Source organism: Podarcis filfolensis (assembly GCF_964270895.1).
Source record: "Podarcis filfolensis genome assembly, chromosome: 9".
In the NCBI taxonomy this organism is placed as follows: Eukaryota; Metazoa; Chordata; class Lepidosauria; order Squamata; family Lacertidae; genus Podarcis; species Podarcis filfolensis.
Genome location: NC_139610.1, coordinates 63,625,984 through 63,649,878, shown reverse-complemented (window position 1 = coordinate 63,649,878; position 23,895 = coordinate 63,625,984). Strand labels below are relative to the sequence as shown.

The window sequence follows — 23,895 nt, the reverse complement described above, 5'->3', positions numbered from 1 at the left end:
GTAGATAAATAGGTACCGCTGTTGCGGGAAGGTAAATGGTGTTTCCGTGCACTCTGGTTTCCTTCACGGTGTTCTGTTGCACCAGAAGCGGTTTAGTCATGCTGGCCACATGACATGGAGAGCCGTCTGTGGACAAATGCTGGCTCCCTTGGTCTGAAAGTGAGATGAGCGCCGCAACCCCATAGTTGCCTTTGACTGGACTTAATTGTCCAGAGGTCCTTTACCTTTAAAACTAGGTAAGGGGAACCTCAGCCTAGGGGTGAAATGCAGAACCCCCAAGTGTCCTGTTTTAAGCAGGACATCCTGGATTGATAGAATTGATCCAGGATGTCCTGTTTTGGGTTCCATGCCCTGGCTGCGCCAGAGCGTGGGACCAAAAGACACACTTTTTTGGTTCCATGATGTGGTGCAAGTCAGTTGGTTCACACCAGAGTATGGAACCCAAAAACAGAAGGAAAGCTTATCTTGACCTGTGCATCACCACTCTTCTTCCTCCTCCTGCTCCTCCCACTTCTGGCATGATATAAATGCTGCAGCAGACATCATAACTGAGCTGAGCCTCTGGACATCAATTTCCGCTAATGGTCTGGGTGAATAGATGTATCCATACATACAAAAAGCCCACTAGAGTAGGAGCCACCCATGTTTCCAGGAGAAGGGAATTCTGCAGAAATAGTGCCTCATCTGCTTATCTTAGGGCCTGGGCTGGCTGATATAGGAAGATGTATTGGGGTCCCAAGTCATTCAGGGCTATATTTACTAACGTCACCAACTCGAACTGGGCTTGGCAACATTCAGACAACCAGTGTTGGCCCTGAAGAAACATTGCTGTACCATTTCATGGATGCACCAAGCTGGAACTCTACTGACCAAATTCTGCACTGGCTGCAGTTTTCAGACCGTCTTCAAGGGCACTCCTGCCACAGAGCATTTTGCCACAGAGAATTCTACGTGAGGTTTCAAAAGCATGGATTTCTATGGCAAGGCTTTCTGGTCCAACATTGGTCATAGCTGGCAAACCAAGCTGGCAAACCAGGTATAGTTGGAAACATGCACCCCTTGCCACTGAAGCCACCTGGGCCTCCAATGTCAATGGTGGATCTGGGGTTACTCATCCAATTGCCAGACACAAGAAGCAGCCACCAGCAGCACCTCCATCTCGTCAGGAGTCCATTTCATCCCACCCATCTGTTATATTGTTCCACAAAGGCCATGAACAGAAAGAGACCCATTTCAGTTCAGTTCCTTATTTAATACATAGTGAATATACACTCCTATTGCCCTCTTTTCTCATCCCTGAACCATCGGTCATCACTCTTTCCTTTCCACTGATCTCGTTGGCGGCTGTAAGGTTGGGCTTCCTGCTCCACCAACAGCAATTCATTTGTCAGATCAGCTTCTGCAATGCCCTGAGCACTCAGTCTGAGCTCACAAGTGCCTCAGCTCTGAATGGAAGGTTTTATTGTGCAGGAGTGTGTGTGTGTGTACGTGTATGCGCGCGCAAGTAATAGGTTGCTGCCAAGAAGAAGCTTGCCATAAAACAGCCTGGCTCATTTAAGGAGAAAATTAGGCCTGCACCACAACTCTGCTCTTCAGACTGATCTCTGAAGAACAGAGAGATCTGGAAAATATTATTTCCCTAATATTTCAGCACCGAGCTGCTATGATGAGGAAGCCCTCCACTACCTGCACAAAGATGCCTCTTCTCACATGTCATACAGATGTTTGTGTACTGTCCACATTGCATTTATAACCTGCCTTACCTTCAAGGATATTCAGGCAGTGTACATGCTTCTCCCCATCCACACTATTTTCCTCGTATCGGTTATTAGACTGAGAGGCAGAGTGACTGGCCAAAGGACACCCATTGAGCTTCACTGGCTCAGCAGGGATCTGAACCTGGGTCTCCCCATTCCAGTACTATACAGTGGTACCTCGGGTTACAGACGCTTCAGGTTACAGACTCCGCTAACCTAGAAATAGTACCTCGGGTTAAGAACTTTGCTTCAGGATGAGAACAGAAATCGTGCTCCGGCGGCAGTGGGAGGCCCCATTAGCTAAAGTGGTACCTCAGGTTAAGAACAGTTTCAGGTTAAGAATGGACCTCCAGAATGAATTAAGTTCTTAACCCGAGGTACCACTATATCAGATTCGTCCTGACAGTTCAAGGACACATTTCAACCAGGCCCAAGCACTTAAGAGGGTGTGATGCAGCATTGCTGAAGGGTGTGGCCTAGAGAGGGGCGTGGCCTGAGGAGGGCGTGGCCTGTGGAGAGTTCCAAGGTCCAGATAGAGAGGGCTTGAAGGCTGCTTTTGGCCCCCCTGGGTCTGTGGTTCCCCACCCCAATCTAGCATGTGGATGCAAACAGGGCAATTGAAGAATTCCAAAGGTTTCAATGCTGCCAAGTCAACGAGTTAGATAAAACGGGATGAAAGTGCTTTTGTGTCCAGCCGCGCTTAACGCCCTGGGATTTCTAAGCAGGATTGTGCGCCAAAATGGGCTGAAATGAGCCAAAGAGAAACTGTGTGCTATATTAACACAGCTCTTCCATACTAATAAGACATGTGAAAAGAAGATGACAAATTGCTCTGGCTGGGATGCGCAGAGATTCTGCACTGTAAATTATTAGTTAAATAAAAAGCCAGCTCGGTAATGCAAGCAAGGTTACATTAGACATATTCTTCACACTGTTTTGTTCATTTAATTATTTTATGTCAGCGGTGAGACCTCCAACCATCAATGCAGGGAATTTGCATTCAGAGGCAAATTACCAGCTGTGCACCTCTCAGTGGGCTGAATGAGCCACATGGATTAAAGATGCTGGGTTGGGATTTTGGTTTTTCGGTTTTAAAAATGGTAGGATGATAGAGTGAAGCTTTTCCGGGGTAAGACAGTCCTTTTCTACACTGGATTTCTCAAGCTTTCATGTCAACTTTTGAAACTTGTAGGCGCTAATAAGACTTGAATTGCTGGTGTTAGTAAATGGAAAGAAAATGAAGAGATGAGCTTACCACTAGCTGGAACTTGGCCCGAGAAGCTCGTTAAGGTGAAGATAGGTAAAGGTAAAGGGACCCCTGACCATTAAGTCCAGTCGTGACCGACTCTGGGGTTGCGGCACTCATCTCGCTTTATTGGCCGAGGGAGCTGGCGTACAGCTTCCGGGTCATGTGGCCAGCATGGCGAACCAGAGCAGTGCACGGAAACACCGTTTACCTTCCCGCCGGAGCGGTACCTATTTATCTACTTGCACTTTGATGTGCTTCCGAACTGCTAGGTTGGCAGGAGCAGGGACCGAGCAACGGGAGCTCACCCGGTCGCGGGGATTCGAACTGCCGACCTTCTGATCGGCAAGCCCTAGGCTCTGTGGTTTAACCCACAGCGCCAGGGCAAATAAAAGGAGGTGGAGCTAGGTGTTTAATCCCTTGCCAGCCAAGGGATTACTTGATCCGGAGCAGGGATAGCCAATGGGGCGTCTCTCATGTGCTTTCCCACCAGATCTCTCTTTAGCCATGTTGGCTGAGGCTGATGGAGGTTGGAGTCCAGTGACAACTGCAAGGCACCACATTGGCTTTGTCCTACGTGTTTTTACCTCTCCTGTTGCACCCACAGCTGTGGAAAGATATGGGTATGTTTCCCTGTCAATAGTCGTGAGGAGTCTAACCACTGTGATTGGAGAAACAGGAGATGGCATACCCTCTGACATTTCTCTGATTAAAATAGGGATGCCCTATTCCATAACAAAATAATAATGTAAATTTTATTATTTATAGCCCGCCCATCTGACTGGGTTGCTCCAGCCACTCTGGGCAGCTTCCAACAGATATAAAAACATAATGAAATTCAAAAACTTTAAAAACTTCCCTGTGCAGGGCAGCCTTCAGATATCTTCTAAAGCAGTGGTGTCCAAACTTTTTTCAAAGTTTTTATCGGTGGTTGCAAGAACCAATGATCCCTATCTTTAAGTCTGAACAAAATGCTTGTTTAACCTGGAGGTAGGCTGTCTGAATTGTGCATTGCTTTGCAACGATTTGTTGGATCTCTGAACTGTAATAAAGATTGATTGATTGATTTTTCAAAGAGGGCCAGATTTGATGAAGTGAAGGGCCGTGGGGGCTGAGTAAAGTTGTTGACCTTTTTTAAGGATTGCAGTGGGTTGTTGAGCTTCTTTTAGGACTGAAGAAGTTGTTGAGGTTATTTTAGGATTTTACCCCAGGAAATAAACTGCCACCGGGGCCGGATTAAATAGACAGGCGGGCCAGATTAGGTCCCTGAAACGGACTTTGGACATGCCTGTCCTAAAGGTTGTATAGTTACTTATCTCCTTGGCTTGGGGAGGGGGGTCACATAACTCCATACCCTCCAACATTTCTCCAATGAAAATAGGGATATCCTAAGGAAAAGCGGGACATTCCAGGGCCAAATCAGAAACTGGGATGGCTTCTGTAAATCCGGGACTGTCCTTGGAAGATAGAGAAACCTGGAGGCTCTGAGATGGTAGTTTTTACAAATTAGTTACCACAGCTTGCTGGTTGCAGAAGAAATGACTAGTTACGAATTCAGTGACCCCGGTGACAGCTTCCTGTTGTGATTCAGAGGTCAACGTTTATTAATACTGTACAAGATCATGAGTTAATTATTTTATCGTCTCTTAGCAGAGTTAGCTCCAGGCGTGCTGGGGGACCATTGGGTCAGACCTCCTCCATGGGCCTCCCTCCTTCGTTGAGTCAACTGCATCACTGGAGCAGATCCAGGAGGCTCCCATCCTGCTGGGTCATGGGTCCTTGGTAGATGCCCCATTATGGAGAGAGAGAGAGAGAGAGAGAGAGAGAGAGAGAGAGATCTTATCTATCAGCTGCATGATTTGGGAAGAATGGGGGTGAAATCTCCATTTGGACTCTGTATCTGCTGAAATCTTCCTCAGCTAGCGTGAGCTGAGAACAGGAAATCTCTGGTATATAACGCATGGGCTCAGAGAAGGGTAGAACAGAGCTGAAGATTGTGGGAGAATTTGGCTGGGGCGATGGAAACAGCAGCACACCATTGCCAGCAGCATTAACATAATTGAGGATCTCATAGGGTCTGACGGCCATGTACAAAGCAGAGATCTTCGTTTTTATTTATTTGCTTTGCACAGATGTTCTGTAAAAGGTAGGGCTCATGACTAGAACATGTTTAAAAACCCACATGTCTTATTTTATCAAATCTCTGTGATTTTCAGTGCAAAGTCCAGTTTTAACTGATCTCTGGAGGAGGAGAGTACACTCAGGAAAAATAATAAAGAACAGCTTTTCCAAGCCATATTCACAGCAATTAGCTCTTGGGTGTTGTGTCTCATTCTGTGATTTTGGCTTCTCCAGTGCTGAAATGTTAGAGTTCAGCCAACACAATTGTTTCTTTCAGTATCCACGTTGCAGGCTGAAGACTCTTTTGCCATATGTTTGAAACCTGCATGAATTACAACTGATTTGACGGGGGCTTGCTGAATGTAGCTTTCTGCTTTTGAAGGCACAGATTTTATGAAGTGATGGGAAATGGATTTTTAGTGAAAATCTCTAGCATCATAAACATGGCAGCTTTTAGCCAATTACGTGGAAGCTAGGCCTCTTCACAGCTGTGACATTTCTCTTCCACTCTTCCCCACAAAGGAGGACAGGAATAGACTATCCAGAGGTCACCAAACTTTTGAGGCCCATGAGTACATCTGCTAACCAGAGACACTAAACTAAGAATCATGCACACACTGAAACCCTCTACACAAATGCATGGCACAACCACACACATGCTTCCCCCACCCTCAACAACCAGGCTTGGGGAAAGCCTCCTATTATCACAGAATACACATTTTATGTCTAATTTCAGTGGTGGTGGTGGTGGTTGTGAACTACAACTCCCGTCATCCATGAGCATGGGCCTGTTAGAATTCCTGCTCCTGTTAGAATTCCTGCTCCATGATTGCAGTCATGGGATTGTTGTCTATCACATGACAGTATATGTTTTGACTCCACAGAATGGGAAGTGACGGAGACAGGATGTTTGTGTTACTGTGTTCCGCGAAGTGGGACTATTGCCCTTTGCTCCTTTTCTCTTTGCTGTCTGATGCTAGAGAGAGAGGGAGCCATGTTGCAGTGTTCCATGTGTGTTTATATGTAAATAAAGTAGATTAGCCAAAATGCTGAGTTGCTGAGGCCTGTCACGCATATGCTGTGAGAACTCTGCAAATCCCTAAGTGTGCCGGTGTCGGTTGGCACCGGTCGCTGTGATGTTCAGGCTGAGGAAAGCTTTTGAAGCTCCCAAATGAAAGACCAGGAGGGAGAGAACATGCCAGTCAGGCATGTGTCTCTGCCAGGGTCCTACTCGAGTGTAGGCTGAGCTCCTGACAGGGCCTTTCTGGCTGGTGCTGATGGGAGTTGTAGTCCAAAACATATGGCGGGTACCAGATGGGGAGAGGCTAATATTTATATGCCTGTGACTTTATATCTTGAGGATCATTGTCTCATTTTCATCTAAGGTACACTGCGAAGATGGTTTTAGCCCCCTTTTTGAATGTGTGAATATGCTTGATGCCATTTGTGATATGGGCAGCAGCCATTTTTAATTTGGATAATAGTTCCTGGTAATGTGCTGTTTCATATGAGTTATCTTCTGAGCACATTTTCCTGCTGCTGCGAACTAAGGCGTGCTTGAAGATGAACAATGTCGCTCGCTAATTGCCATTTACCCCCAGAGAGAGACAGAAGCATATGGACTATTTTTCTTGTGGCATGACCTCTCCAGTGCTGAGACAGTGCAAAATGAGTTCAAAAGAAGTATGAAAACTTTAACATTAAATAGAACATGAATAGTGCAGGATGATAAGAGGTTTGCTGCAGAAGCTCTAGAAACTTAATGGAGTGATTTTAGCATCTCCCACAAAAGTGCTCCCGGCGCCTAATCTGCTGTAGGTGGGTTAACCAGACAAAAAATGTTCAAATGTGGTGTGTGACCCATAGAGTTCTCTAAGTGGGAAGTGCAACAAAATGTTGCAGCACAGAATGCTCTTGCTCAGGGTTCCAGCCACTCCTTTCAGGAGACCCCATTCTATCTCCAAAACAGGTTTTCTGTTTTCTTTTCCTCTCCTCCAACTGTTTGTAGTTTATCTTATTTTTATCCTGGTGGCTTCACATTATAAGGCAGTTTAGAAATTTGTAAAGTAAACAGGTTAAAGAAGAATTACAGACTGGTGTGGAAATGTGGTAAACTGAAGACTAGAAAAATAAGGAACAGAGAGAACCTCAAATTTGTCCATTCTTAGAAGGAGATAGAGAAATGGGAAAGGGAAAGGGAAAGAAGAGGAAAGCATGTATTGCTTTTGCTTAGGTGATGTAAATTCATGAATGAACCTGACATAAAATTGAATGCATGCTGCTATTTCACTAGCATTATCCAAGGTAACCTAGCAGATACTCCCACTTTTTAAGTACAAAGGAAAGTTTTTGTTCCTTGTGTTACTTTTCTGCCTGGTATTTCCAGGAAAACAAGTGATCATGCTTTCCTAGGAACGAGACTGAAATGTCAGCTACAAAGTAATAGCACTTACTAGCTGGCTCCCTCCAAGAATGACCCACATTTGCTTTTGAGGACTTTGGGTGGACTCCAAAATGTTTGAAGAGGAAGCAACAGCAACAACAAACTCATATCAGCACAGTGTTTGACTCTGTCAAGTGCTGGCTGTACCAACCTTATCCAGCTTGTTTCGGAAGGTAAAAAGTACAGATTTTCATTTAACAATTAGCATACTTTATGGACCTCAAATCTAAGCATCTCACCAGGCTACCGTTGACATTTACAGCAGTCAGAACTGCTTGGGGGATATAATGGGAATAAGCTCTTAGTTACAGACTGTTTTTCCAGCTAATTATTTATATTACGGTAGCAACCAGATACTGCAGCAGTCATTTGAGTGTCTGGCATATTTAGGCAGCCTCTTTGTACACGCCACACATCCTCTCAGACTAATTTCTTATACTGAGCCTGGGTGGGATTTTGGTTTTAAACTAGAGACGTTTAGAGGTCAGGGTCACTGGTGCTCAATCCAAGACCTGCAGTCTAGTGGCGAATTAATACCTGCATTGGCGGAAAAATGCAGGGGCCCTGTTTGGGCTGCTCATCTTTTTTCTTGTTGCTTTTAAGAATTTTTATACCCTCCAACATTTCTCTGATGAAAATAGAGATGTCCTATTCCATACCCTTCCACATTTCTCCAGTGGAAATAGGGATGTCCTAAGGAAAAGTGGGGGACGTGGGTGGCGCTGTGGGTTAAACCACAGAGCCTAGGACTTGTCGATCAGAAGGTCGGCGGTTCAAATCCCAGCGATGGGGTGAGCTCTCGTTGTTCGGTCCCTGCTCCTGCCCACCTAGCAGTTCAAAAGCACGTCAAAGTGCAAGGAAATAAATAGGTACCGCTCCAGCGGGAAGGTAAACGGCGTTTCCATGCACTGCTCTGGTTCGCCAGAAGAGGCTTAGTCATGCTGGCCACATGACCCGGAAGCTGTACGCCGGCTCCCTCGGCCAATAAAGCGAGATGAGCGCCGCAACCCCAGAGTCGGTCATGACTGGACCTAATAGTCAGGGGTCCCTTTACCTTTAAGGAAAAGTGAGACATTCTGGGATCAAATCAGAAACTGGCTTCTGTAAATACAGGACTGTCTCTGGAAAACAGGGACACTTTGAAGGTCTGGCTTTTTAATTGAGGGAAGCCTGCAGGGGGCAGCTTTCCCAGGTTTGAGAAAGCCACTGTTGAAACTCTTGGGATCTACTGCCAGTTGGTGTAGATAAGACATTTCTGAACTAGATGGATCAGTGGTCTGGTTTGGTATAAAGCAGTTTTCCAAGTTCCAATGTGAAATGCATTTAGCACAATAGGACTGCTGCCTCCCAGGTATACAAGAAGCCACGTGCATTCATGTTCTAAGTAGTGATAAGCTGCAGAGCTGCAGGGGCCGCTTCTTTTGACACCCCCATTACAACCCGCTTGTCAGACTCCCCCTGCGATTGGCAGTCGGAAGCCTGACCTCTGGAAAGTGTATTGCCGTGACTGATAATTAAAGCTTTCAGTGCTCCCACATTGTTCCCAGGAGTGAGGTTTTGCCAGGGGCAGCACTGTCGTGAGGATGACACTAATTTGGTGCTTAATGCAGGCAACAACCATCGCATTTCCTTCCCTCCCCAGCAGCCAAAAGTCTCACAGAGCCTGTTTCTTTTCTTTCTTTCCTTTTTCTTTTTGGTTCGTATCAGGTTTTCTGCCTCATGACAGTGAGCTCATTTCTCCCTCTCCCTTGTTTTAAATAGGAAAATAAACACATTTATCTATCCTCTGGGATCTTTAAAAAGCAGTAGCTCCAATTAGCTTTCGTTATTGGCAATGGTAGAAGAGAGAGGGTCAAGCAGTGCCAGGTCGAAATCTCACCTGCTTTCCTTTCCTTTTCCCTAATGCATAACATCAGTGGGGGAGGCACTGCAGAGAGGCAGAAAGAAAAGGCAGCTCTCTGCCCCGAGGAACTTACAATCTGAACGGATGTCAATAAACTTGGATGGCTTTAAGAGAGGATTGGACACATTTATGGAGGACAAGGCTACCAGTGGCTACTGGTCATGATGGCTCTGTTCTGCCTCCAATTTTGGGGGCAATATGCTTTTGAACAACAATTTGCTTGGAATCACCAGTAGGGAGAGCACTGTTGCACTCAGGTGCTGCTTGCAGGCTTGCCATGGCCATCTTTTTGGCCACTCTGGGAAGATGATGCTGGACCAGGTGGGCCATTGGCCTTGATCCATCAAGCTCTTCTTAAGTTTGCAGACAGGGTGGAGAGAAGTGAAGAGAAGGAGGAAAGGTAGCAAAGGATGGGTGGAAGGAAATGCAGGTACGTGCAAGCGCTTTAAAGTGGTCCTGACTGCAGATCATCAAGTATATAGCACCTAGCTGTCAACGTTTTCCCCTTTTTAAGGGAAATTCCCTTATTCCGAATAGGATTCCTCGCAAGAAAAGGGAAAAGTTGACAGCTATGATATAGCAGTGAAGGGCAGGGTCAGAGGAGCAGCCAATGTGATATTTGTGCCTTTGTGAAATTAGTCTACATATCTACAAGTGTAGCCTCATTTCAGATATGGAGACAAATTTGTGATGGTTGGCGTGGAGACTGCTGCCATGATGGTGGTTCAAAGGATCTCTCCAAACTAGGTGAATGGGCATTAAAATGGCAAATGAGGAGTTTGTTTGTTTGCTCTTTTTGTTTCATTCCTTGCTTTGTTTCACTCTATTTTTCTTTTCTTGTTTGGCTATACATCTTATTAGAATGTATGTGTGTCCTATAAGGAAACTGGTTTTCTAAATTTGATTCTGGAAATTGGCAGAATCTGAGCTTTCCATAGATGTTTTGCTAAGTTTTTGCCCTGTTTCCTTCTGTTGGAAACATCTGTGACACAGCTCTGGCAGAAGCTGAATCTAAATTGTTCTGTTTCAGCAAGACTTTGATGTCTTGGAAACATTATTTTGATCCTGCCTATGGACCTTTTCCCCAAAGCCAATAAAAGTCAATAAATAGATGTCTTTCCATGGTGACATATTTCCCCCTTTATTGAACTAGTTCCAAAGTATTACGGCTCCATACAGAAGTGAATAAATACAGACCTTAGAAGTCACTTTGTGTGCATTTAAAACCCTTTCATTCCAGAAGCAAAGCAACTACCCATTCCATGATGAAAAGATAGCTTTTGTTTGAGTCAAGCTGTATAGACAATTGGCTACTATGTACAGAAGTGCTTTCAGTATTCCTTTATTGCTTTTAAGGGAATGTAATTGGTTTGGATTGAAAGAAATCTGATGCAATCAAATGCTTGGAGGAGCAGAAAATTCTTCTAGCAAAGTGGTAGCATAGTCACTGTGGTACCCTGCAGATGATGTTGGACTCCATACCCATAAGCCCCAGACAACATGGCCAGTGGACAGGGATGACAGGAGCTATAGTCCAAGAACATATGGAGGACTGCAGGTTTCCCCCTGGGACAGGAGCAAGCTACCAGTAAACCACACTGAGCAAGTTGAAGTTAAGTCTTTATTAGCAAAAACAGGGTCTGCACAGGAGTATCGGGCCTAATGAGCACAGCAACTCATCCTTGGTAGGTCTTGCCCCCATAAAGCAGTTGCTGAGACTGAAGGTCTCCTCATCTCCACAGCTGCATACGTCCCCTCCTCTGCAGGGTTTCCCCCAAGCAATTGGAGACTGTGCCTGCATGAAGCTGACTTCTCCACTGCTCTCTTCATACCTCTCCTGGTTCTGGGACACCAGGGGGAGAGGAGCTTGCAGCAGGAAGGAGAGACACCCATGGCTCTTCACCAGCCAGACTCATCTCTGCCCCTGGGCCTGCTTGCTCTCCTGCTTCAGCTTCTTACTCTGAGTCTGGACTTCTCTCTGCCACAGACTCTCCCCTCTCACTAAGCCCTGTTACCTCTTCAGCTTCCAATACCTCTTCCCAATCTTCTCCCTCTGACCACTCATCATTGTCCCACCACCATTCCCCTGGCTGTGAGTCTTCTACCCTTAGGGGTTCCCCGCTGGTTCCTCCCACTATTCCTCTGCGTCCAGCCAGTCTGTGACAACCAGGCCTGCTCTAGCACATACTTATGCATAAGGGGAAGAACACCTTCAGAATTAGTTTCACTGCTCTCATGCAGCACTCAAACCTGAAGTATAAAACAGCCTTTGCAATCGAATATGTTTAAATCAGGAGCTTAACTTGTATTAGGACATTATTTATTGTGGAAGCCAATACTGGGGTGTGGGTGGGTGTGGAGGTTTTATATAGTTTCGAAGACTGCCTTCACCAGTCTCATTAGAAAGAATATCTGATGGCTTATCCTTTAGAAGATATAATGAAATTAAAGTTCTTGGAACAAGCAGGTCTTTGCCGTGCTTTATTGGGGCCCAAACTTTCAATACTGCCTTGCAGTGCATCAAAGTAATTGCCAGTTGCTTCTGCTCAGGTTTGTGAAACATTTGGTTTGGTTTAGGAAATGTTTTCAAAAGTAATAGATAACTTGGCCATGGTGAAGATGATGAAATCAGATAAACCAGGCACAAGACTAGTGGGGGGAAATAAATAGTGACTGCTAACACTATATAGAGGTACTTAACTGGACTAAATAATGTTGAACAGCTGTTCATGTTTTTGAATGCAGTGTCAGCATCGCCCTTGAGCCAGTGCCACTAACTGGACTCATACACTTCAGCCCCGACTGGGCTAGGCAAGCTGGGTAGCATTTCCAGAGACCACCTTCTGCACCGGAACAGGTCAAAGTGCTGTGGACTCACAGCTTAGAGTTGTGAGCACCGGATTCACTTCCACAAGAAGACAGTCGTCACACAGCAGAGTATAGCAGAGCATAAACGACTTGGAGAGCAGCTCTGTAGAATATCTTCTTTATTCTATCTACAGCTATAATACACAACTATGTACAGAGCTAAATGAGGTCTAAGCATAATGAATGCTGAACTGCACTGAGTGCCTGCAGCTGCTCTTAGCAGCAACCTTATCTATACACACAATCTCTCTCTAACACTCAGTCTCTCTCTCTCTTTGATGTGGGGCTGGAGCGGAATAAGTAGAGTGCAGAAAACCGCCCCTCCTCTCTGGAGAATCAGCAGAGAACATCAGGAGATTCTTGGATATGGGAGGGGTGAAATCTCCTCATGCAGAACATTATTTACCAGATTTCTCACTCTATAGGACGCACCCGACCATAGGACGCACCTTGTTTTAGAGGGGGAGAACAAGAGAAAAAAATTCTCCCCCTCTCTGCTCAGCACCCCTTCAGCGAAGTGGCAGGAGAAACGGAGCCCCTTCCATTTCTCCTCCAGCTTCACTGAAGGGGCGCTGTGCAGCTCTCCCTCTCTGCTGAAGCCGGGAGAGTCTTGCTCTCCCGGCTTCAGCAAAAGGAACCCGAAGCCTTCAGAGTGCAGCGCGAGTTCCCACTGCGCTCTAAAGGCTTCAGGGATAGCCGCCTGAAGCACCGACCCCTCTCGCTCTCCAGGCTTCAGCAAAAGCAACGCAAAGCCTCAGGAGTGCGGAGGGAGCATTCCCTCTGCGCTTCGGAGGCTTCACATTGCTATCGCTGAAGCCTAGGAGCCTGCCTTCGCTCCACAGGATGCACACACATTTCCCCTTAATTTTTGGAGGGGAAAAAGTATGTCCTATAGAGCAAAAAATACGGTAAGTATTAGGCTGTTGAAAGAATTTTGCAGTTTATTACATTTCACATTCACAAAATTCCCTAACCAAGGACAGGGAACCTATGGCCCTCCAGATTCCCATCATCCTTGACAATCAGTCATGATGACTGATGGGAGTTGGAGTCCAGGAACGTCTGGAGAACCACAGGTTCTGCATCCCTGGTATTAAGCCTTATCCCTAAACCTGCAGTTAAGTTTTCTGCCTAGATAAGATTTCTAACTGAGGAAACAACATCCACCCATAAGTCACTGAACAACTTAATTTCCTGCCTTGAAACCTATCTCTTGCTGCTTCCCAGCTTAAATAAATACACATGTATTTTGCAAGTATAAATGGATGCCCCTAATTTTAACAATTCACAGCTACGAAATACGTGAATTATTAAAGTGAAGGGCATTCAATTTTTTTTTGCCAGGCTTGCTTTCCCTAAGCTTTTGCAGCAGTCAAAACCTTTATTAAGGCAAAGAGACTAGACAGTGTAGCATCTTAGCATAGTCACAAATGGGATGGGGAGTTTAAATATGCACTGTCTTCTGCTGCTCCTACAAGGGTCAGTTTCTGGAACTTTTGGGGACACCGCTTCTGCATCTTGATTTCTTTTCAGGTCCGTGCAAACTAAAATCGAAATCAAAGCCAAATCTTTTGTTGTTGTTGTTCTGCTTCTTAAGCAGCAATGAAGCATTTGTCCTTGATGTGTGTCCAGGTGATCATAGGCCAAAGATGCAAAGGCAGCTGTGGCGTTTGCCCTCCTAGGTGTGTGACATCATACTGGGTTCATAAGGAAAGGGTTAACTAATTGTAAAATGACTAACCAAGGGGAGGAGTTAGAGTTAGAGTTAGGGTGGTTGAGAAGTCAGTCTGGAGTTAGAGATGAGACAGAGAGGATAAGTCTGTGGGTTGGGCTAGTCTGATGTGAGAGTGTAAGAGAATCTGTTAAGAGGAGTCAGTCAAACAGTTGATATACTCAGAAGTTATTAGGAAGGTATAGGCTGGTAAAGAAACTAAAGTTAAGAAACTGACAGGAATATTATCTGAGAAACCATAAACTTGTTAATGCTTACAAAATAAACTTGTTTTTTTTTTTTTGGTTCACTTTTAACAACTGTCTGGACTCAGTGTTTTACCCGAGAGTAACGGGTTGGTGGCAGCGGGGAAGCGAGCACAGTGGTGGCACAGGGATCACTAGACCGTTAAACGTCAGGGGACCCTGTGTGATCACCACAGCAGCCAAGAAGATTCATGCCCTATCTGGAGACTCTGAATTTTGACACACACAAAAAAGTCCATTACACATTTGAATTGTGTCTGGTTTCATTTCCACCCTCAGCCCCTTAATTTAGTCTGGCTTCCTGAACTAAAAGTATTTCACAGATGTTTGCTGCGTGCTCCCAGGCGTCCCAGCATTTGTTTCCGCCCTCTGTGAAAGCTTCCCTCAACATACACAGGAGTCTATTGTGCATAGGCCTGCCAAGGCTACTGTGTTGTCCCCTCCATTTCCATGGGTATGGAGGGTCTCTCTCTCTCTCTCTCTCTCTCTCTCTCTCTCTCTCTCTCTCTCATTCTCTCTTATGTCACAAGACCTTCCAGCTTGGGTGCCAAGCAATCCTCAAAAAGGACCATGGGCTTTGCTGAAAAATAAACACATATTCAACTAACCATTGCCTCCCGTTTAACCTTTTTTAAAAAGAAGAATCAGCCTTAGCCATCAGTTTCATCACATCTTTGAAGGTGCACATGAGTCTCCTTCCCTAGTTTAAAATAAAATAATTATATGATCTGGACAGGCCTAAGGAAATGTTGACCTCTTGTCTTCATTTGATTTCTTTTTTTGTTTGTTTGAGCGTTTATTAATTTTCCAGGAAAAACATCCAATTAATATATCAAATCACAAACCAATAAAAATAAAAAACCAAAATAAAAAAATCAAATTGTCTTCCAAATTATAATCTTAAATTTACGGCTTCCCACAGTCTGAATTTCGAAGTGTATCCAAATCTCAGTCCTGCCTCTCATCTCTCATCCGATGTTTTCATATTTCCGTATCTCAATTTTATCTCTCCAAGCTTGTCTCTGTCTCTGCGATCCTCTTGATTCATTTATTTCTAATTTGTAAATAAACGTTGTTCTGTGGCTTTCATTGTTTTTTTGCAAGCTGCCTTGTGGTATCCAGTAACTGGCATTCAGAAGCATTGCTTTCTCCAACGGTGGAGACAGAGCGTAGCTATTATGGCTAGTAGCCATTGATAGCCCTGTCCGCTATTAATTTGTCTAATCCTCTTTTAAAGACATACAAGCCAGGGGCCACCCCTGCCTTCTGGGGGAACAAGGTCCATCGTTCAGCTTTGCACTGCATTGAAGAAGTACTTTCTTTTATCTTTCCTGAATCTTCCAACAAGATGTGTTGTTGTTGTTTGTTAACAAGTGATGGAAGATTAGCTAATAAAGCTTCTTTCCCACCTCCCCTCCTTCTTCCCTAACTAGGAGAGTCTGCCAGCCTCATTATGGAAGAGCACAATGGCTCTGCAGAGAGTCCCCAGCTGAACCAAGGACGGCATGTTGCCATTAAGTGTGGGTGGCTGAGGAAGCAAGGAGGCTTTGTGAAGACTTGGCACACGCGCTGGTTCGTTCTTAAAGGGGAGCAGCTCTATTATTTCAAAGATGAGGATGAAACCAAACCCTTGGTAAGTACAAAGCAAGAGGGTGCAAGGTGAGGTAGATGGGTGGGCAATAAGGGACTGTGGCGTTTGCCCTCCTATGTGTGTGACATCATGCTGGGTTCATAGGGAAAGGGTTAACTAATTGTAAAATGACTAACCAATGGGAACCCAGGGGGCAGAGTTAACTTGTATAAGGTATAAGCACAGAGGTTAGTTAGAAGGAGTTAGAGTTGCTGAGAAGTCAGTCTGGAGTTAGAAGAGACAGAGAAGATAAGTCTGTGGCTTGGGCTAGTCTGGTGTGAGAGAGTGAGAGAATATGTTAAGAGGAGTCAGTCAAACAGTTGAGATAATCAGTCAGAAGGTATTAGGAAGGTATAGGCCGGTAAAGAAGCTAAAGTTAAGATACTGACAGGAAGATTATCTGAGAAACCATAAATTTGTTAATGTTTGTAAAATAAACTTCTTGTTTTTTTGTTTCACTTTTAACAACTGACTGGACTCAGTGTTTTACCAGAGAATAACTGGTTGATGTCAGTGGGGAAGCGAGCACAGTGGTGGAACAGGGATCAATAGACCATTAAACGTCCAGGGACCCTGTGTGATCATCACAGGGACCAACAGGAAAGGGGCGGAAACTTGTTTGAGCTGTTATATGCTCCAAGCACAAGGATGCCTACCAACCTGATTGTGATGTGAAAGCATTTGGCTTTGTAAGAGAGAGGGAGCTGACCCACCCTGTCCTTTGGTCCAGCTCACCCAGAACGTTTTGGTATGAAATTCCATCAGAGAAGGATGTTGGGAGTCTGTCACAGAGAGCTTCTGTGCCAATGTCCAGCGTAAGATTTATCATTTTACAGTCATACCTCTTGTTACGTTTGCTTCAGGTTAAATCTTTTCAGGTTGTGTCTCGCGGCGACCCGGAAGTACCGGAAAGGGTTACTTCCGGGTTTTGTCGCTTGCGCATGCACAGACGTTCAAAATGACGTTGCGCGCATGCGCAGAAACGGCGAATCGCGACCCGCGCACGCCCAGACGTGGGTTGCGTTCTGCTCATGTTGCGAATGGGGCTTCGGAACGGATCCCGTTCACAACCAGAGGTACCACTGTACATCTTCATCATAAAACTCCAAAATCTTCTAGCACTGTGGGCAGTGGTCTCAAGTCAAAGAAGCAAGAAAGGAAAAAGAAAATGTAGAAATTTCTTATGAGTGGGAGTGGTGTGGTTATGTGTTGCTTCCTAAATAATAGTGAGAAGGAAGTTGGGCATTTATTTTTTTAGTGCAAAGTATAGATTTCAGAGAAGTTTAAGAAGGAGCTGAAGGAGTCCTGATTCTTTGCTAACTGGTCTGGAAGGTTGGATGTCTCCCCCATTCTCCAGCAGCCATTGCCTTAATGCAGGGGCAGATTTTGGTCTAACATTACATCTCTAGGTCTCCAGGGAGATCAGAAATCTGCAATGTGTTTCGATGACCAAAAAACCAGATAAAGATATTTAGCTACTAACTTGGTGAGCTCCTGATTATTCCCCAATAATAGAAAATGTATGACCTCTAACTCTGGTTTCCATTTGGGGATGCAGAGTTGATCTAGGTGCTGGTTTTAACCTTTAAAGCCCTATACGGCCTAGGACCCTCATACCTACGGGACCGCCTCTCCAGGTATGTCCCACGGAGGACCTTACAGTCTTCAAACAAAAACATCTTGGAGGTCTCGGGCCACAGAGAGGTTAGCCTGGCCTCAACCAGAGCTAGGGCTTTTTTGGCTGTGGCTCCAATCTGGTGGAACGCTCTGTCACAAGAGACTAGGGCCCTTTGGGACTTGACATCTTTCCACAGGTCCTGTGAGACAGAGCTGTTCCACCAGCCCTTTGGCCAGGGCACAGCCTGACCCCCTCCTTTGGCAATCCTCACAGAACTCTAGCCCAATGGTTGCCATTAATCTGTTTTGAACTGATTTTATAATGAACTGATTTTAGAATGTTGTATCATATTACTGTTGTTAGCCGCTCTGAGCCCGGCTTCGGCTGGGGAGGGCGGGATATAAATAAAATATTATTATTAGGAACCGCTGGCAGAGATCAACATATAGTTTACATTTAAGAACAAAGGTTTGATGATGATGATAATATGGTGCCTTGAGCAAGGACAAAATTTGGTACTCCCTAACTTTGAGTAGGTACCTGTATAAATATAGACTTTATCATCATCATCATCATTATTATTTTGTGCCCCCTTGGCTCACTGCCTCTGTGCTGTGGAGCCACCTGTATTGCCCTAAATCCGGGGCTGCTTAATGCTTTACAAGCTGTTCTTTACTATGATGAAAAAGCCAGGCATCGATGTTCTTAAATCAAGTACAGGGAACCTATGGCCCTCCACATGCTGGACTCCAGCTCAAATCAGCACCGGCCAGCATGACCAATAACCAGGGATGATGGGAACTGTCATCTAGCAGCATCTGGGAGGCCACAGCTTCTACATCCCTATCTTGAATGAAGTTCAGAATTTGGTACCAGACCCTCCACTGTGAAACATACAGACATACAAGGAGAGTGTGCACAGCTCTGGGAGGGTTGCACTGTGCCAACCCTTCCCCCCTCCTTGCACAGCGAAGAATGATAATGCTTTAATATTACTAAACACAAGAGACTCCCCACAGCTCATGTACTGTTTATTGGTCAGAGAGGAGCTCTCTCTTTCCTCCTGTCCTTGAAGTCCCTTGAGGACTGCTAAGCAAAATAAAAGTGTGATCTATTGAAGAAGCAGGTAAGGTTATAAATAGTGTTTGCTTTCTTGCTGTGCAGAGAGAAAGCAGTAAGAAAGCTGCTAATATAAAAGAGCAAATGAATGCAAGTCAACTCTAGAATGAATGCCGTGATAAGAATGGGATCCAATTCATTTTTCTTTATCTACATGGGAAATGATCCATTCTTAGCATCCTGGGCCATCTTATAGTTGTGTATCCCTCCCTGAGGTTGTTTGCCTTTTGTCCATGTGCCAGCTTTGAAGGTCAAGCATCCAGCCCAAAGAGACTGACCAACATTCAGCGCCCTAAAGTTTCATAATGCAACTGTTGTTTGGCTGTCGTTGACTAGCAGGCGTTTCCCACTTGCGGCTTTGTTGTTGACTGAAACAGGCAGCTTCCCAATGTGTCTGGGTGGGCAGTGTCTCAATTTTAGAGCTAGGAGGAGACGGGCAGTGGTGCCACCACCACGCAACGATGCATTCTTGTGGCCATTTCTAAAATACTTCCAGGATGAATGTTCACACAGAGAGTTTTTGCAGTTGGTTAAGAAAAGAGCTGCACAAGAACAAACGCTGCTGGCGTGAAGGAGGAATGTAGGTGTGGCTCACACACATGTTAGCAACCATTTTACTTCTCTGCTCTGTAATTAGTAGCGGATTGTGGGGTGGGCAGCAGTGCTCACTTGCCCATGCCACCACTGCGTACTGTTTGTAAGTAATTTTTATTTGATTTTACAAGTGTAAAATTATAACAATATCAAATACATACTGAGATTTAGAGATTCCTCTGAATCTCAAGACTTCCCTCCATCCCTTCCATGGGTCCTATTGTCATCTTTTCCAGCTGCATATTATTTCATCATCCATATTTTAAATGTCTCCATAGTATCTGACGTATTTGTTACCTTACAAGTGTTGTTAAAATCCTGCTAATGTTTTCATTTGCTTACAGTGGTCTCTTAAATAAATTATAAATCAATATATGATATACGATATACGATATCTGATATCTTTATTGTCATTGTCCCATGTAGAACAATGAAATTGAAAACCTACATAAAACTACATAAAAACTACATAAAACTACATAAAACATTCAAAAACCCCCTAAAAACTCTAAAACCCCATTTTAAAATGCACATATATCTTAATCTTTAAGGTATATAAATCTTTCCCATTCTTTCTTAAAACTTTTAAGAAAGTTAATCTTTAAGATACATAAATCTTTAAGATACATGTCTGTATCTTAAAGATACTAATCTTTAAGATACATAAATCTTTCCCATTCTTTCTTAAAACTTTGGTCTTCTTGGTTCCTGAGCCTTCCAGTCAGTTTTGCCATTTTGGCGTAGTCCAACAGCTTAGTTTGCCGCTCTTCTCTGGTAGGGACTTTATCTCCTTTCCATCTCTGGGCTAGTAGCATCCGTACAACCGTCATTGCATACATAAAAAGTCTTTTCTGTTCCTTTGGAATCCCGGTACCTACAATACCTAATAAAAAAAATGCTTCTGGTTTCTTTATAAAGGTTATTTTAAACATTTTTTTCAATTCGTTAATTATCAGTTCCCAGAATGCTTTTGTTACCTTACACGTCCACCACATATGATAAAAGGTACCTTCTTGTTCTTTACATTTCCAACAAATATTTGTACCTGTCTTATACATTTTTGCTAATTTAGTAGGAGTCAGATACCATTTATACATCATTTTCATATAATTCTCTTTCAAGGTACAACATGCCAAAAAAATTAAATCTGTTTTCCATAACCTTTCCCAATCAGAAAGTTGAATACTGTATTGCCCTGAATATAAGCTGCACTTTCCCCCCAAATTCCGACCTTGAAAAACTTAAAGTGTGGCTTATATGGCCGGCACTTTCTTGATCTGCCCTCGGGCAGAAGATATAGAAGCACGATTAGTCACACCAACAGGGTAAAGAACAGCTTCTATCCGTCGGCTGTTAGGCTGCTGAATGAAAAGATAACAACAGGGCAACTGACTTTCGGGTTTGGTGGGTGTGCGGCAGTAAACAAGGGGAATTAAGGCTAAGAGAGCTGAGTGTGGGGTGCTCATGTAATCGCACTGTATACAAGTTGTACAAGTGACAATAAAGTACTTCAATATTTCAATATATTTGTGACCTTATGGTATGCAGCCAGGAGCATGGCGAAACAGCGCCCGCCCCACGCGTAGTCCCCTATCCTCTCCCCCAAGTCTGATAAGGGAGAGAGTGAGGAAGGGGAAAGGCCACAGGCAATGCAGTGCAGCTCCCCCCCCCCCCCAGTATGCAGCCAGGAGCAGCGAGAAATGGAGCGGCTTGTATTTGGGTATTTTTTTCTTTTTTTCTCCCCACCCTCCAATTTTAAGGGTGTGTCTTATTTTCACGCCAATACAGTATTATGCCCCAAATCCCTTGCCAGTGCCACCACACCAGTGCCAGTGTGGTGTAGTGGTTAATAGCGGTAGTCTCGTAATCTGGGAGACCGGGTTCGCGTCTCTGCTCCTCCACATGCAGCTGCTGGGTGACCTTGGGCTAGTCACATTTCTCTGAAGTCTCTCAGCCTCACTCACCTCACAGAGTGTTTGTTTGAGGAAGGGAAAGGAGAATGTTAGCCGCTTTGAGACTCCTTCGGGTAATGATAAAGCAGGATATCAAATCCAAACTCTTCTTCTTCTTTTCTACTGCAACAGAGAGGGGAGGTGCCCAAGCTGGTGTGGTGCAAACGGACCATTGGGAGCCCTGGGTCGGCTCTGCCAGTGTTTTTGCACTGCACTGACCATCACTGCCTCTTGTAGGCATGAATTCAAACTATGCATCATATGTGTGATGGACGTATGTGAACCAGGCCTTGGTCTAATAGTTCCCACTTTTGAAGAATCAACCATTTTCTTTGGCCCTATTTTTTTCAAAATCTCGTCGTACAAAGTTTACTTACTAGCTTCAGCTTCCATCTATGATTCCTTGCAGTTCTTACCTATGTAGGTTTCTAAGTGCTCCCCTGAAATGGTTAAAAATCCAAACCCTGGGAAGCAGAGTAATCTTGGACTCGGTACAATTCACATTCAGTTTACAGTAGCATTAAAAAGCCCCACAGGCTTAAATTTGGATGGGTGCATAAAAATTGTGCGACAAAGCCTCTAAAGGGATGTTCAGTTCCAAAGCGCTGTAATTGTTATGGTACTTAAATGCCACATCCGAATGTTGCATTGGTGACTTGAGCCCACTGTTGATTAAAAGTGCATAATCTGCTCCTAAAATTAATCTGCAGTTCACCAGATGTCCTTATGCGAGGAGCCTGCCTTTTAGGTACAAAGCAGGTTTTACAAGCGCCTCATTTTGGCAAAACATGCACTTTCCATCTAATCTAATTTGCGTAAAAAATTCATTAGCAGACAAGTCCATTTAAGACATCTGTTAGGAGTTAATGGGGAACAACCACCAGAGTTCAGCTGAGTTTTAATTAAAATAATTTAAAACTTCTAATGGATCTGTAAAATAGAAATTAATGTGATAATTACATTAATTACATGAATCAAAATGGAGCTGGATAGATGGGGAAATCCCTAGCAGCCCTAATTATAGGAGAAAATAAGCTTTCTTGCAGTCATTCATATATATATATATATATATATATATATATATATATATATATATATATATGAAAGTTCCACTGTACTGTTGGACTTACTGACAGGCAAGTGTACATCAGATTGCATCCTCAGGGTTCAATGAAGCATAATGCAAGAGACCTGTAATTTGCATCTTCTGCCTCCTGGCGGGTGGGGTGTGTGTTCAGGAAAGGGGTTTAAGCATCTCCCCTCTGTACTATTTTCCTCAATTAACCCCCCCCCCCAAAAAAGCTGCTACTTTTTTCATGGCAGGAAGGCAAAACTTACTTGTACCCATAAGATATTTATACTTTTTTGTCGACTGAGCAAAACTTCAGGTGAAAGTTTTAGGCAACATCCACACAATACATTTTAAAGCAGTATCACACCACCTTAGACAGTCATGGCTTTCCCCCAAATAATCTTGGGAGCTCTCATTTGTTAATGGTGCTAAGAGTTCTTGGGAAAGCCTTAGTCTCCCCACAGAGAGTGGTCTATCAAGCAATCCTTCCTCCCAAGGAATTCTGGAAATTGTAGTTCTGTGAGGGGAAAAGTGTGGGATAAAGCATGATTTGACACAACATCACCTAACCCCTCTGCAAACATATCAGAATGGATGCTCATTAAGTAGCCAACCTGATCTTATCTCCCCTGCAAACAAATTGGAATGAATGTTCAAAAAACAGGCCATCTGGAAATGCATTAAAGTTCACAGGTTCAAGTCTTGTTCGTATTCAACAGAGGGGTGAGGCTAGAAGACTCAGCTGCCTACTTCACTGTTTAGGAGCTCAGATGAAGTCTAAGTATTATCAAACCAACGTCTGCTGTTTCTGGGAGCTTTCCTTGGTCCTGAACAGCCAAGCCATGCCAAGCTACACACTTAAGCCTTGATACCTTTCTTCTGTCACTGGGCAGCTTCTCCTGCAGATCAGTCCCCTTCAGCCTTGCCCATGGGCTTTCAGCTTGGCATGAACAAGTCAGTGGAACCCTCTTCCCATGTTGCAAACAATCAATATTCCTACTAACCCACCTGACAGCCTTGGTGGTGTATTGTGCAGAATACTGGGTTGGGACATGAGGGATTTCTGGTCTGAATTCTTGCTTAGGCATGAAGAAGATAATGGTTAGCCTAACCTACTTCACATAGCAATTCCAAGTATGTCTACTTGGAGATAAGCACCAGTGTGTTCTATGGAGCTTACTCTTAGGTAAGCATGCATGGGATTGCCTTCAGATGACACACAAATTATGAATTGTTTAATAATAATATTCTCAATAAGAACTACTGAATAAAGCTGTAGTTCAGCAAGTTTCCTTGAAAGACCTGTTGCCTCCTTGACTCTGGTGAAAAAATATAATTGAACCCTCCCTCCCCCCCCCAAATCACTGTGATAAATGAAGCAACAGTTTGGATGTATGAATAGTAGAGCTCAGAACATTTGCCGAAGGTCACAAATGGAGCTGATTGCCTGCAATTGCAAACCTGCTGGTTCTTTTTCTTATTCTAGTCACTTCTCCTCTTTGAATGTTTATCTTGTAATCCATTCCCCCCCCCCCCATGGCTTTTGACTCTGTGCATAAAAGCAGTTGAAGGAAGACATTGCTCTCCAAGAAATG

At 44.2% G+C, this 23,895-nt stretch overlaps 1 protein-coding gene across 5 annotated transcripts in view; it reads left to right on the top strand.

The window, feature by feature from the left end:
• ARHGAP24 (Rho GTPase activating protein 24) overlaps positions 1-23,895 on the top strand; it is a 399,589-nt gene that overhangs the window by 110,714 nt on the left and 264,980 nt on the right. For all 5 annotated transcript variants that reach the window (XR_014538431.1, XM_083571255.1, XM_083571256.1 and 2 more), the window contains one exon: positions 15,749-15,948. Coding sequence is in view for 4 of the 5 variants with exons in the window: in XM_083571255.1 (XP_083427381.1) it covers positions 15,749-15,948 (200 nt within the window). In the remaining variant the exon portion in view is untranslated. The remainder of the gene's footprint in view (positions 1-15,748; positions 15,949-23,895) is intronic.